General features: G+C 43.4%; 1 protein-coding gene and 1 long non-coding RNA gene across 2 annotated transcripts; both read right to left on the bottom strand.

The window, feature by feature from the left end:
- Nucleotides 1-1034: 1034 nt before the first annotated feature.
- On the bottom strand, nucleotides 1035-2395 carry LOC125892193 (uncharacterized). Its single transcript, XR_007449715.1, has 3 exons — nucleotides 2332-2395; nucleotides 2075-2164; nucleotides 1035-1154 (listed from the first exon to the last, which is right to left on the bottom strand). It is a non-coding gene; the product is annotated as an uncharacterized LOC125892193 (long non-coding RNA).
- A 2492-nt stretch (nucleotides 2396-4887) lies between these two features.
- LOC125892370 (alpha-tectorin-like) lies at nucleotides 4888-13712 on the bottom strand. The gene is made up of 9 exons (XM_049582339.1): nucleotides 13458-13712; nucleotides 12914-13070; nucleotides 10437-10524; nucleotides 10285-10347; nucleotides 10000-10196; nucleotides 9788-9916; nucleotides 7599-7786; nucleotides 7072-7220; nucleotides 4888-5134 (listed from the first exon to the last, which is right to left on the bottom strand). Exons 1-9 carry the CDS (start codon nucleotides 13710-13712, stop codon nucleotides 4888-4890), a joined length of 1473 nt encoding a protein of 490 aa, XP_049438296.1.
- Nucleotides 13713-15334: the final 1622 nt, after the last annotated feature.

Here is a 15334-nt window from a genome sequence, read left to right on the forward strand (position 1 = left end):
TTTTGTTTGCACCGCTCAGCCTGATGATGACTTTACACTTAAAGGGGAACTAATGTTGTTTTCAGCCTGGGCCCTATGTTCAGATCTGCTTTTGTCTAAATGAGTGATAGGACATAAGTAGAAGTAGATCTGAACATAGGGCCCAGGCTGAAAACAACATTAGTTCCCCTTTAAACTCACCACTTCACAGATGACCAGAGGCGTCCGCTGCGTTCAGTGTTTCTGCTCCACCTCAGTGTCAGCAGTTTAAAGTCTACTGGATACGACGGTTCTGGATCAGGACCGGTGGAACTAGCAGATGGTGGGACACTTTCCAGAGTGGGATTGTTGTTGGAGGAAAACTTTCACATGTCCAGAACATGACTTGTATGTTTTAAACTGAATGGGAATCAGCAGTGAGATCTCCAGGAGGTGTTAACGTTAGCCTGTTCACTTCACAGACAGACAGCTGTCGGCCGGACCACAGGTCGGCTCAGCTGCAGAACATGGAGAGATAAGCAGTCTCGCCTGTTTTGCATTTTCTGCAAAATATAAGCAGTGAAAATAGTGTTTTGATGATCATATTATCATATCTTTCACAAACATGATTTTTTTTTTGACTAAACGCTTCCTGTTTCAGTTTCAAAATAAAAGTCCCCGACGACGTTTCTGTGGACAGAATCCCTTCATTATTTAACACGAGGCTTTTATTGTGAAATATTATCAGGACCATGTTGTTGATAATTCAGCGGCTGCACAGCTCTGTACAGTTCTGGAGTACTGGCATCCAGTTGTGGAAATACAGAAGTTACAGCAGCAGCAACACTGTCTGTGTGAACACTGCACGTGTGAGTGTTTGGAGTCGTTTTAGTGTTCTAGTGTAGATGGAGATATTCTGTAAAACCAGGTTGTGTGGACGGAGTTTGTTTTTTTTTAAATGGAGGGGAAAAATATTCTTTTCCAAAAATATCTGGATGCGTACAGACAGGACCTGAATGTTCCCTCCCACCTGAGGAGAAACAGCTTCAGATGTCATAAACTGGACTGAATCAATCGTGGTTGTTTTATCACGACTTCACACCAGTGATAATGGAGCTCACATGAAGAGACTGTAGATATGGGGCGAATCATTCTGAAGGTCGACGGCCGGTCAGTCACTCCAAGATGGAAACAACCTGAGAAGAACCAGAACAAAGGTCTCATCAGTCCTGCTGTGTGATGAACACGTGTCTTCTTCAGACCTGCAGGAACCATTTCTAACAGTCAGTCTGTCTCCAGTCACAGTGAAGTGGAGCTCCAGTCCCAGCTGGACGAGGACATCTAACTGGCCTACTGTCCTTGTCCCAGTATACAAGCACGGGAGGGGAATCCATTTATTGAGCCAAGTATGTGCGACTCCTCTACGATAGGTGGAGATATGCCCCCTTTCAGCTTGTTAGTATTGGACCTTTTTCCTGTTGACCTATTACGTCACAGACCAAACAATGGACAAACAAGTTAGCTACGGTTAGCTAGCAGCTAACTGCTACCATGGTGGACAACTTTACAGCTCTGTACATTTGGTCCGTCCAAAAAGTCACGGCTCTGGATGTAGATTTCTCCATGTTGTTACCGGCTTCTTCTTCTCTTACACATTTAATGCTATTGGACTTCCGGGTCAAAGCCCGGGGCGGAAACTGTGGAGCATGCTCAGAGCGCCTCGGCCAGTTTGGGTCTGATTGGCTGTATACATGCAGGAGTCACGTGATCTGGGTGTGTTAGTCCCACTGTGACACATTCACTTTCACTCACACCGACATGTTTACAGGGATTTTAAAAGTCTGACACAATAAATCCATTTCCTCTGACGACGTGGAAACAGACTGAATGACCTCTGTTGGTTCTTTGTTGTGAACACATGAAGACCCTCCCCTCCTTGTGGCCACGCCACCTCCTGGTGCGTTTTCATCCAGTCACCTTCAGCTTCATCACACTGATTACCTCCTGTATTACAAACCTCTTTTCCACCAACACAGTTTCTGTTCCAGTTCATGCACCTGATTTTGAAACGCTCTGTAGCCTGATGGAAGCAGCCAGCAGCAGACTCGTGTCTTACCTAAGTCCAGGACATGGAGACTTGGGCTGGTTTCTTGTCTTCAAACAGACGCCGTCCAGATCTCCGTCTGCGGAGTTTGCTCGGGCAACTCTGATTCACAGTTACAGACACAGTGTTTAAGTTTTTTTCAGTATCAAAGTCAGTGATAATTGTCTGTGTATCCATGGGGGCACTGCAGACAGAGACACTTGGAGACACTTTAACTACATGGAGACTGATAGAGGATATAATGAGCTAGAATATAATAACAGTCATACCGGCATGCAGCTTTTGTTGCTCTTCAGACACAGCTTCATGTTGAAGTTCAAGTTTATGCCGTCGTTGTTCCCCTTAAACTGGAACATCTGGAATGCTACGACGGTCCCTCCCTTTGAGTTCGGCACCACACTCACTGTGTTGTCGTCCGGGTTCCCACAGCTGCTCAGAGGCAGGAAACAAAAGGTTTGGTCTCCTGTGATCCACAGTCTCCACATGATCCAACATCTCCACAACCATTCAGGCACCAGTTCAATCAGAGTCACAGTCAGACAAACTAAACATGATCTGTGTATGATAATAGAAATGAGAAATACTACTATATTCACAGATTCTGGTTCATATTCTAAATGTAATTACTACGAGCTGTGATGTTTAACCTGCTGAGGAGCTGTTCCCCGAACCTCCAGATAAGTTAGTAGTTTTTTAAAACTTACCCTTTGATGTTTGAAAGTTAGTTGAAGATGAAATCTTGGATTTGGAAAAAGCCTCTTTTTTTATTTATCTAATTTTATTTTATTATTTTTTATTTATTTATTTTTTTTTTTTACAATTTTTAGCTGTGATTTGGGTGATTTTTAAAGAACATGCCTTCCTGCCAGTGGGTTTGTAAGGCACATTTTTAGAAATAAAAAATAATTCAAAACACAGCCATTTACATTTGTATGCCCCTCCCCTAACTCAAAATAAAAAATTGCCCAAGATTTTTAGAGGAAAAAAAAAACATCAAAGATTTTAAAGAAACAAAAAAAGACCAAAAGTGTTTAAAAAAAAAAAGAAAATCACCGAAAAGTTTTTAAGAGTGCACACCCTCCAAACAAGTTTTTTTTAAATAACCAAAAACTGTTTAATGCCTTCTCAACCTGCCCGCGTGTTTTCATTTTCATTAAAACTCAAAATAAATACAAAACACAGCTGTTCATATGCCCCTCGCCTAGGCAGAAAAAAAAGGAAAAAACATTGTTGTCGATGTCTGCATTCATAAACATGTCATCACTGGTGTTTCATTACCTCCACCAATAATCTGACTTATTCTGGTAAAAGGAGAATTTCAGATTTGTTTGTACATTGTGTGGGTGAGTCGCCTGGGGGGTTCCATAATGTTTCGCCATCTTGAGAATACCTCCGCCAGCGAGGGACATACAGCCCCGCCTTAGGCCAGCGCTGCGTGACTGAGGAGCCGAAGGAGAGGATCAAGAGGCGCTTCGCTACGACCCCGGCACTACTGCAGCATAACACAGTCCCACTCTCTGAGCATAGAGCAGGGTCATGCACATGCAGCATCGCGGGAGACGCAATGCTCGTCGCCAAGAAAGCACAAAGGGAATCAAAAAGGCAACGTGAGCGGCGAATTCAAAAAACGAGGGTCAACATCGAGGCAGCCTTTCCCAGGTGGAGAGAGCTGCTGAAGGAGAAAGGTAATGCAGTCACAGGCAGTGATGTGAGGAGAGGGATGAGGTGTGTGAGGTTGAGCCACTTGTCAGTCGTCAAAAGACCAGACATGATTGGTTTGTTTGGATTTACACCCGCCCCAACAGTCCTACGCTGTAACCACAGCCAGCGTGGTGAGGAGGGGGTTTGTCACCTGGCGTCACGTGTGTCTGTGTAGCAGCCTGAATGAGTACTCCATGAAGCATCCCATGACATGGTTTCATCAATGGTATCATAGCTTTTTGGTACACAGCAGCTACTGTAGTTGCAACACGCGTTTGAAACAGTGAGGCGCTAGAGTGCGCTGTGTGTTTGACTGCAATGTATGATTTCAGCGTTAGATGGGAGACATTCCTGCACACTGAGGCTTGAAGTAGTACAGTACTGCAGTACAGAGTTGGAAAGAAAATAGATCCATGGACACTCAGTGTGGGCGGAGTCAAACATTTTCCTCCGCCCACACTGAGCATGTTTGTCTTACTCTACGGCACCACTGAAAAGTGGACAATACTTTTAAATTCTGAACACTGAAGCCTTGAAAACATGTAACACCAGCCTGCTGTGGCCCCCAGCACTGGGTTAGCAGGTTAGCAGGTTAGCTCTCAGAATTCAAGTTGCATCACTAAGTCCGTCTCAGCCTCTCTGGAGGTGCTGGCCTTTCTCCTTACGTAAAAAGTAGTCTCATAGGCGTGAGTGAGGCGGAGAGGAGTCGTGAGATACCAGCAAACTAACTGGCAACTAACACAGTGGTAATTACACACACAGGGCGGCGCTCAGTGTTAGACTCCACCCACATCAAGCTCAGCCTAAAGTGCACACTGCAGTGAGGGGCCTCTCAATAGATCCAGACATTAACAATATAGGTATCAATAAGGTGCACAAACCACATGTGCAAATTCCAGAAACATAAGCTGGTTAAAAACCATAAATGTTAAATAAATGACGTACAACATATTTTTAGTTATTAGAATGGTTAAAAATGTCAGTGGAGTTTTGAATCAGTTTTTCCTGAGTTCTCTGCACACACACACACACACACACACACACACACACACACACACAGCTGATGGAGGTGTGAATGCACGTTTTTGTGTTTCTGTGTTCTTCTGTGAAACAAATCCTGCAGCTCACCCGTTTTCGATGAGGTTGTATCTCTGACCGTTGCCGTCCGCCGTGTCAGTTGCCCAGCAGTCCTTGATCACCAGGGTGATGATGGAGGGATCCAGCCCATCACTGTCCAGGCTCATGTAGATGATCATGTCCGTCGTTAACCCATTTGAAAAGTCGACGGGTTGAGTGCAGGCGAGGTCGGAGAACATTCCCATTTTCACACTGTAACTCCAAGATCCAGCTACAATCTGCTTTAAACCATCGCTGCAGGGTGCACGCACACACACACACACACACACACACACACACGGGTCAGATCAGCACATCACTACTACTTGTTGAACCTTGGTGCTTGACAAAGTTTTTCCTGCACAAACTCAGCTCTAATCAACCTTCACTAAGTCCCTCCCCTCAAACATAGACTGGCCAATCCTAGCATAGCATCGGCCAGCTCAGACAAGGGTCCGACAGCTTCACCTCTGTGTCCCATTGACTCTCATTCAGTCATTTCAGATTTTCTTCATTTTCAGGCTGGGTTTGTCGATCTAAACGTCGTGTCTGGAGCTCGTTGTGTATCGGTGATACTTAGCCGGAGAAGCTGAAGGAGATGTACGTGTCCTCCTCGTTCTAAAATGAAACCCTGAAGTGTGTAGGGTTAGCTCGCTCCTGAAGGTACAGCCTACTGAATGTGAAGACATGCTGCTTTTGAGTTTTAATTATTCTGACAGTGGATGAAGACCGACCTGCTCTACGGGAACCAGTGGAGGAAACAGGGAAACTTTGCTGATATTCAAGCGGCTATATGTCAAATATCATTCATCTGCGCACACTGTGATGACACACAGCTGGTTGAATATCATCAATTGTCTCCTGTCTCGATCATCAGTGATGTGATGGTTCACTGTTACACTGTGATCTGTACGTTAGCCTTTACCGTCTGTCTTTATCTTTCTAACCTGTTTTTGCTGCTGAGTCAATTTGACATCCTGACGTCCAGCAACAGCTGATTGCCACCGATAAGCTATAGCTGCCATTCAGAGTAGCACTGAAGGACTCCATAAGCTACTCTCCTCCTGCTCTCTCTGTCTGTCTCACTGCCTGGTTAGCATGAACACAGCCACAGTGGCTAACATCCGACACCAAGCCATTAAATGGTCCCAAAAATCTCACACCGATACTGAAACAGTTCGACTCTGTCATTAAACCCATTGACAGACGTTGAGTAACATTTGCGTGTGATGCTAACAGTAAGCAGAGTGTGTGTGACTCTGTCCCAACAGGCCCCCAGAAACACCACTCAGCCTTGCCTCTAATGTTTCCCGGTGGCCACTTGCAGTATTGCAGCAAAATGAAATAAAATGCAGCCCAAAAATCGACCGCCATTATAAAAGAGACGCCTGTAAAACTGTTACGAGACACCTCAAACTGCAAGTAGCCCAATCATGACTCTCTCTATTCTGAATTTTTGATCCATGGAGGTTTTATATTTGTAAAACGTATCTCAAGCTGAGAGACTTTAAAAATCTGTGACATCATCACAATGTAAAGTCTGAGCGGGCACATGTGGGCGGGGCCAACGGGAGAAATGCTACTGCGCATATTCTTTGGGCCGCGTACTACTGACGTAAACCTGAAGCGTGAAGCTTGTTTTGGCGTTTACTACACTGGAATGAATAGGTGCCATCTTGGGGTCCGATATCTGGGTTAGGGACATGAGATTTATCTGTTTTAAAGATATTTTTTTAGGGTGTTTTTACCTTTAATAGACAGGACAGGTAAGTTTGAAGGGGAGAGAGAGAGAGGGGGTTGACATGCAGCAAAGGGCCACAGGCTGGACTTGAACCTGGGCCGCTGCGGCAACAGCCTTGTACATGGGGCGCCTGCTTTACCACTAAGCCACCAACGCCCCGTGATTTTATCTGTTTTAAATGGTCAAATTTGTGGTAAGGTTGTGGTGATTGTCACGCAGAATTCACAGGGATTGGCTGAATTTGTCTGAATTGCTGTGATCACAGCATCCAGGAGGGACAGGATCTACAAGATTATTAAAGGGAAATTTCGGTTTCTTTCAACCTGTCTCCTATCGTCCTAAATTTGTTTCAAGTGAAACAAATTTAGAACGATAGGAGACAGGTTGAAATAACCGAAATTTCCCTTTAAAAGCTGTGACTTACGATGGTACAAGGTGTTGACCTTCTCACCTTCCTTTTATTGTGAAGGCCATGCTCTTGTCTTCCGGCTGGTTGTAGAAGCAGGAGAAGTCGACTTTTACCGGGTTTTGACGAGAGATCGGACCAGTGGAGCTGTCAGTCGTGATGGTGTTTTCGTAGAAGATTTTGTTTTCTTTGGCCTGCAGAGTCAGAGGGAGTCAGATGGTGTCACTGCAGGATATTAGAGATGCAGGAAACTTTAAACTCAAGGCCTTTTCAGACAAAGTGCTTATCAGGCTGTAACAGACTACATTTATATTGACGGCATTTCTGCAGCCACAAATCGTACAAATGGAGGACACTTTCAGACGATATTAAAAAAACATTTGTGGTGTAACGCTCAGCTGATGATGGAAGTAGTTGTGTTAAAAATTAGTTCAAACCCTGTGGGCCTGATTGTCAGATTTTCTTTTTCGGAAAGTTGCAAAGCTTGTTGGACTCAGTTCCCTGAAACTGACGTCAGAAAGGAGACTTCAGAACAATTTGTTGGAGGCCTTTAGTAAAGGAGAGGCGCCCACCGTGATCAAACTTCCACAGGACTTGCTGGACTTGAAGGTGAAGGTCACCATACCACTGTCTTCATCAATCTCCCCTCCACAGCTTTGCTCGTTGAGATGTAAGTCAGAGTGGTGGATGCCTTTTTCTGCCAGGAGACAAGCAGCTAGAGAAACTGAAGCCGTGTTGTCCCCGCACACCGTCGCGTCACCTGAACAGGGAAAAAGGAAAGTTTTCTGTTAGTGTATTGTTGTATTGTGTTAATATTCATTGAGGCGTTCCCCAGGGAAGTATTCTGGGCCCCTTTCTACTTTTTTTTCACCTGCTGCTTCTGGGAAACATCATGAGTCAGCACAATATCAAATATCATATGTTTCGCAGATGATACACAACTGTATACCTCTGTTTGCTGCTTCACAAACTTCTGAGAAGAGACAGAAACAAACAAGAAAAAATAGTTTTGCTGTTCGTACATCAAAAATTAAGAACAAATGAAAAGCATTTTTAAAGGACCAGTGTGTAAGATTTAGGGGGACAGAAAGTCAGTATAATCTAATCAGTGTGTTTTCTTTAGTGTATAATTCCAACCAGGAGAAGTTTTAGTCAAATCTGTCAGTGTTAATTTCGTTGACAAAACTATGACAAAAAAAATCAGAAAAAAAAAGAAAAATTATAGACAACCTTTTTTCCACGATGAAAACAAGACGATGATGAGCTAAAAATAGATCCTGATAATAAAAACTAAGATGAAATCTAAGTGTCATTTTCGTTGATGAGATGTGGTGAAAATGTCAGTGGTAAACTGTCGACATCAAAAGCCGAGAACGGCCGTGCTTGTAATTATCTACAGATGCAGCATGAGCGACAGGCTGGTTAACATTTCAGTATCCAGCAGAAACAGTCAGAGCGGAGCAGCATCAGCCGTTGGTGCGAGTTGTGAGCTGTAACTCAGCAGTAAATAATCAGCCGTGTGTGTCTGACTGTGGATGGTGGAGCTGCTGAATGGATTTGTGGAGTTTGTTAGTTGCAGCGGTGGCTGTTAGCAGCTAGCTCCGCTCGCAGCCTTCACAGCTTCACCCCGCAGGACTCCACTCAGTCCGGACTGGAGAAGGTTTGTGGGTTGGTGGTGTTTGACAGGCAGGTAGGAGGCTCAGTTATCTGTGAGTGTAGCTGTGCTGTAAGTAAACAGTCTGAACTCAGATCAGTTTTCTCTGACAGAGATGAAAGTTTAGTTTGAATCACCAACTCTGTGAGAGGACAACAGTTTAAACGTCCAGACTAACATGTTGCACATGAAGAAACAAGTTATGTTTCTGCTTCTTAACAGTCACATGGATAAGTCAGAGTTTACAATGAACCTGGGGACAAATCCTAGTTGGCTCACATTAGTTATTTGTTGAGAGCATCAATAGAGAGATGTTGAGCTTTTCAAATGATGATCAGGAAGTGTGTGCTCGCAAATCAGCCCTTAAACCTGTCACACACTGCTGGAGACATGACACACACATTATGTTATACAACCTGTCACCTTGAGTCTGATTTATGATCCATGAATTAGTCTCACTAAATTATTTTAAAGAGAAGAACATATAGAAAACATCAGGACTAAAAGTTGATGAAAACATTTTAAATTTTCGTCAACTAAATCTGTCAAGAATTAACACTGCTGTCTGTAATCCTGACAGCTAGACTCCACTTAATCCCCCTAAATCTGACACACCGTAACTTTAAATATTTATTTTGTGTTAAATGTGAATTAAAATTTGTGTCTATGTTCGTTAACGGTGAATTTCAGACTTCTGAGACATGATTATCTTTGTTTCTGTAATGTTACTGTTGTCAAGCAACAGTTTCTCATGTCCTCATTGAGGCTCACAGTCAGCGTTTATATCACTTCCTCCGACTGTAGTGTTTTACTTCAACATAAAGCTCCTGCACTCCTCTGAGGATTTGCCATCTGCTGTATTCCTCCTCAACTGGAAACACAACAACCTTCCTCTTAACCCTTCACCTCCCAGAGCTGACGTTCACGACATCGCCCTCCAAACACACAGAGTGTTTCAGGTGGGCGACGGCAGTGAAATGTGCTGATCCGTTCCTCTCGTCACGTCCTCTTCGAAAAAATATCAGAAATTCTTAAATGTTGTGAGACAGTTTCAGGGACACCTGTGAAGACTGGTGATGGTGGACGGAGTGAGATCTGATTTCTTACCCAGAGAATCTGCCTGTCTGTATTTGGAAGCAAAGTGACCCCGACACAGACAGGCGGGGTTACCACTGATGTCTTCGCCACAGAATTCATGAGCGCCACAGGTGTTCTGACAGGAGCTCTGAGAGAGTGCTGCAGACACAGATAGTTTGATCAGACACCACTGCTGGACTGTTGGTAACTGCAGAGCAGGCGGTAGTGATGGACGCTCTTACAGCAGCCGGTCTGTGACCTCCAGTCGTCCAGTGTGGCATCATTCTGCAGTCTGCAGACTCCGACGTACGCCTCCAGGAACTGACAACCAAGACCGTCCACCGCTGGGTAATTACATAGCGTATCCTTGCAGGCGGTGAAGTAGGGATCAGGGTCGATGGAACAGGAGGTGAACGGCGCCGCCTTTAGGAGCTCACAGCTGTAGCGGGAGATAAACAATGTGTGACACATATCTGATGTTTCATTGGATAAGAGGAAAGTGTGTGTTCAGGTGTGGCTCCACTCACTGTTGAGTCATCTTGGAGCACTTGATCCCGTCTGTGTTAGATTCAGTGGACTGCTTCCCACAGCTAGGGGGCAACAAACAAACAGCAGAAGACCTCAGTAATGTGATGAAGCAGCGGTCTGTGAACGTCCAGGTGCTGAAGATATCTCTTACCTGTCGGAGCTTAAGTCATCGTCCTTCAGTTCATCCTGAGAGCTGCTGGAGTCCACACATAAACCTGTCTGGGTCTGGGTGGGCGATCCTGCAGAGACAAAACAGTTAATACCTCCACATGCACTCCAGTCCCTGTAACGACTGACCCTGATCTGGATCAGAACATAAAGCTGCTCATTCATCTCTCTGAATGATTTCAAAGCTGAGTTCAGACCGAAGATTCACCACGAGACAAGTTAAACTCACACTTACTTGCGAAACTCCGGCCTGCAAAGTTTTGAAAACCTGCCAGTTTGCACCAATGCTTATGGTCTTATGTCTATTTTGTACGTGTTGGTGGTGCTTTTGTGGTTGGCGTTGGACGGTGGTGGCTACGAGTCACCAGTCCGTAAACTCCATGGATGCATTTAGAGACCTGGATAGAGTATTGGTGGCGGGCACCGTTCATTCCCATGAAAGTTTCTCTGTGGTGCATGAAGGCAGTATGAAATCACCTGGAAGATCAGTGCTGCTACCACATCTTTGGGCCCATAGAGCAAGTACGCTAGATACTTATGGCAGCCAAGCGGCCAACTTCCGCCGGCCGAGTGGCTGACTTCTGTTTGCGTGCTCTGCTAACTTGAATGGTGACAAAATGATTTGGTCATGCGGCTCTTTGAGACTTTGGAAATGTTATCGGGCTGAATGAATCAAATCATAGCGAGACAGGTCATTTTGTGTATCCACTGATTTATAGGCATCTCTTTCACAGTGTGGGCCCATGTATTTTTGGGCCGCAGGGCATCACAGGACGGACCCCAGAAATTGCAGTACCACTGATTGGCCACTACGAAAATTGGTGGTGGGGCCCCGTTCATTCCTATAAAAGTTGCTAAGTTGCGCATGAAGGCAGTGTGAGATTACCCTAATGACTGGCACTGCTTCTGCATCATTGGGCCCATAGAGCAGGTGCATTAAAGACTTAAGGAAGGTAAGCTGAGCTTTTCTAGACTTTCCAAATGTTATCAGACCAAATGGATCAAATCACAATAGCGGGATGAGTCATTTCACTTGGTTATGCTCAAAGAAATGCATCCACTGATTTACAGACGTTTCTTTCGCCATGTAAGTCAATGGGGAAAAGTCTTTTTGGACTTCAGGGTGTCACATGAACCTGGAAACTGCAGTACCACTGTTTGGCCACTATGAAAATTGCTGACGTAGGCACAGATGTTTCCTCCTGCTGACTTCTGCTGCTAACTAAAAGCTGGCCAGCTTGAGGTTTTCAAATGTAAACATCGGTAAACATCGAGGAAAAGATGGAGAAGGATGAACACCACCTGAGCTAGCATCCTTTGAGCTATTGTACAGGTGTTGGAAAATAAACTGGACGACCTCCATCAGTTTCCAACAGGATATCAGGAACTGTAACATCATATGATTCACTGAAACTTGGCTTAATCCTGGACAGCACCATTCAACCAGGTGACTCTGTTTCTATATGCCGGTCAGACTCTGGGAGAGGAGGAGAGGAGGAGTGTGCTTTATGGGGAATAAGGACCGGTGTGACGGTGGGAATGTGAGCTGCTGTCCTGCTCCTGATGTGGATCACTGTTATGCTCCAGCCTACATGAAAATTTGTTTTGAAAAAGACTGTCTACATCTAAGGAGCAGAAACTGTTCATTCCCTGTGAAAATGGAAGTTTATTTTGAAAAGACACAATACATGTAACCAAGCATGAATTGACATGCCATCCCTGAACATCCAAAACAGACGCAGGAGGTAACCAATTGCGTTATAGATGAAGGCATTAACGCATTAATCGCGATGTGATTAAGGTCTGAACATCCAGCTCCCTGCTGCTGCAGTGATGGAAAATAATGACACCACTGAGCTTCTGAACGTCTCCTCTCACTTTAAAAACTCTCAGACAGCTCAGCTGACAGTCAGTAACCTGCACCTTGTGTCAAACAGATTTAAAATATCACTGAAGTACTTTGAGTTTGAGCTCCGCCTATGAGCTGAGCGCACAGGAGCAGCTGATCGGACTGATGTCAGTGGACGACCACATCGCCAAAGACGACAAAGCATTATTAGGGAGTGAAAGAATCAGCACAGACCTGTGGATGAAACTAAATCTAAGGTGTTAAATACAGCATAACTGACTGAAGACCTGCATCTTAAGTCCTGTGTGTGATTTATCCTGGCTTCATGTGAGTAGAGAAAAACTCAGCTAGCTGCTAGGTTAATTTATACAATGTATAATGCCATAGGCTTGTGCTAATAATGTTAGTATGTTGTTTTTGTGGGGAAAACATGTTTAGTATAAGACAATTAATTTGTCAGTGAATCTTGTCTTGTTTCGTGTCATTGTGAATCTTCGGTCTGTACCAGACTCACATTGTCAGGTTTTGTGTTTGACCCCACTACATCCCATCATCCAGCACATACACACAACAAGTACTTTTTTAACCACGTAGGATGTGTATCTCTGCACCTGTCATGTGGATGTGTGCAGTGGTGCCATCGAAGATGACAGTGATGGTGTGGGCGGAGAGCGTCACTTTGGCAGTGACTGTGTTTTCGTCCTTTGAGAGCTCCACGCTGTTCTCAGTCTGAGGCGTGCTGCTCAGGCTCAGAGTTGTGTCGCCCGCCTGCAGAAACCGACAAACACAACTGAGAACAAACCAGTGATCAGTTAATCAGTTAGACCTGAGCCTGGATTCATCAAACTTCTTGCTGAAAGTTAACCTCGGACTGAAAACACTCCTGTTTGGTCCTTTTGCATCACTTTGTTGTTTTGTGTCTTTGTAGTAACATGTTGTCTTTATCTGTGATGTCTGTGATCACTGAAGTATTAGTATGTGAAGTATCTGAGTTCTGTCTTAATAATTCTCCACACCAAGTCGTTAAGTCTGATGGTTTTCTGAAATATAAAGTAGAGTATCATCTGCATATGTGAGGTAGTTAACATTCTGCTGCCTGTTGAATTGATCCAATGAGAACTTTTTTAAAAGTCAGTGTAGCTGCAGGTTGCTTACTTGCACTTTACCGCCCTGATTCAGCTGAACGTTATCACTCGCCCCGTCCACTTGCAGGATCACATGGTCCAAGAAACTAACGTCTTGACGGCGGCGTTCCTTGAAAGCACCAATCACCTGGAGGCCCGCACCTGACACCAGAGTATATGCGCAGTGATCTCCGACAGCGCCAACATTGCTGCTGAAATCAATGACAGCTGGGCCGGTCACAGTGCAGGTGGAGATTTGTTGTTGTTGTTGTCCACCTGCAGACATGGTGACAGTTCAGAAATAAAGTCAGTCATCTGGAAGAGCTGCAAATAAAATGTTATCTCACAGTGACAAATAAAGTTAAAAGTCAGAATATTTTGAGATTCAGTTTATAATATTCAAAGAGAAAGCTATATTTGAAATATTAGTATCAAGAGAATATTTCAAGATTAAGTCAATATTTTTTGAAAATCTTGAAATAAGTGTTTGAAATTCGACAAAAAAATAAATAAATAAAGTGGAATATTTTCAGGAAAAGTTCTTTCTTTCTTTTCAACATTTATGTCAAAATGTTTCAAGTTTAAATTCATAATATTTTTATATTAAAATCAAATGTTGATTTCTATCATTCAAGGAAAAAAAAACTGTTTTTTAAGTCATAATATTTAAAGATAAAAGAAATCAAGTCTTGAGATTTGAGTCACCATATCAAGGTGGGCTTCTTTTTTTAAAAAATTGTAATATTTTGAGATTTAAGTCTTAAAAGGGAAAATGTTACAATATTCTGGGAAAATGTTTTTACGATTTAGAGAAATTATTGGAGATAAAATCATAATGCTTCTGGATTGAAAGAAAAATGCTTTGAGAGTAAGGTTGTAATATTTCAAGAAGAAAAAGTCATAATTACAGAAATCAAATAATTTGAGATTATAGTTAAAATATGTAAGATTAAAGTTGTAATATTCAGGCAAAAAAATATATATTATATTTCACTGATATTATTTCAAGGATAAAGTCATAATATTTAATTTTTTTCCAAAGATTATATTCATAATATTTTAATGATAATAATAACCATATATTATAATAATAATAATATTTTGAGATAAAAGTTGTAATACTGAAGTTTTATTCTCAAAGTACAACAGTTTTTCCTCAGAGCTATGAGAACAGATGACACCGTGAGTTTAGGTGGTGCAGGTGGAGCTGGGTGAAGTCAGGTGTGTGTTTACCTGTGAGCTGACTGAGTGCAGCCAGGTAGAGCAGGAGGTGGAACATGTTGGAGGAGGACAGTCAGCTAACAGAGAGCTGGAAGAGACACAGCAGGTCATGTTTGAGTCATGCTAATGTCATGCTAAAAACAGGCTAACATCATGCTTAACTCATGTTAACGTCAGGCTACACTTACGCTAACGTCATGCTAAAGTCATACTCAAATCATGCTAAACTCATGTTAAACTCATGTTAACATCAGGCTACATACATGCTAAAGTTGTGATGACATCATGCAAAACACAGGCTAAAGTCATACTAATGTCATACTTACGTCCTGCTAACATCAAGGTACACTCATGCTGATGCATGGCAGATACCTATTTAAGGCAGTAGAAGGCGCTGTTGTCTGTTTTACAAAAAATGTAGCATTTCGCACTGTTTGTCCCTGGCATGATGCCGTAGCTTTAAGATTTGCTTTTGTTTTGGGACGCCATGTTCAGATTGTTAACTGTCTCTGGTGCCGTACTTTTGAGGATGAGATGCCAGCAGCAGGGATCGCATTGAATGTTTGCTTTGAAGAATAAAACTGTGGTCCATGTCGACCACAATCCAGGACCCCGCTTTCAGTGCCTCCTTTGTACCTGCAAGCACGGCGCTCCACCGCCACATTTAACAACAAAACACAATGCAGA

Source organism: Epinephelus fuscoguttatus, linkage group LG7 (assembly GCF_011397635.1).
Source record: "Epinephelus fuscoguttatus linkage group LG7, E.fuscoguttatus.final_Chr_v1".
Classification (NCBI taxonomy): domain Eukaryota; kingdom Metazoa; phylum Chordata; class Actinopteri; order Perciformes; family Serranidae; genus Epinephelus; species Epinephelus fuscoguttatus.

Bases quoted from the DNA above. Each gene is read 5' to 3' on its own strand.
- LOC125892370 (XM_049582339.1), bottom strand. From the start codon at position 13,712: ATGTCTGCAGGTGGACAACAACAACAACAAATCTCCACCTGCACTGTG. The intron at 10,348-10,436 runs GTAAGAGATATC...GTTGCCCCCTAG, and splicing joins GATGACTTAAGCTCCGACAG to CTGTGGGAAGCAGTCCACTG. The intron at 5,135-7,071 runs GTGAGAAGGTCA...TGCACCCTGCAG, and splicing joins GCCTTCACAATAAAAGGAAG to CGATGGTTTAAAGCAGATTG.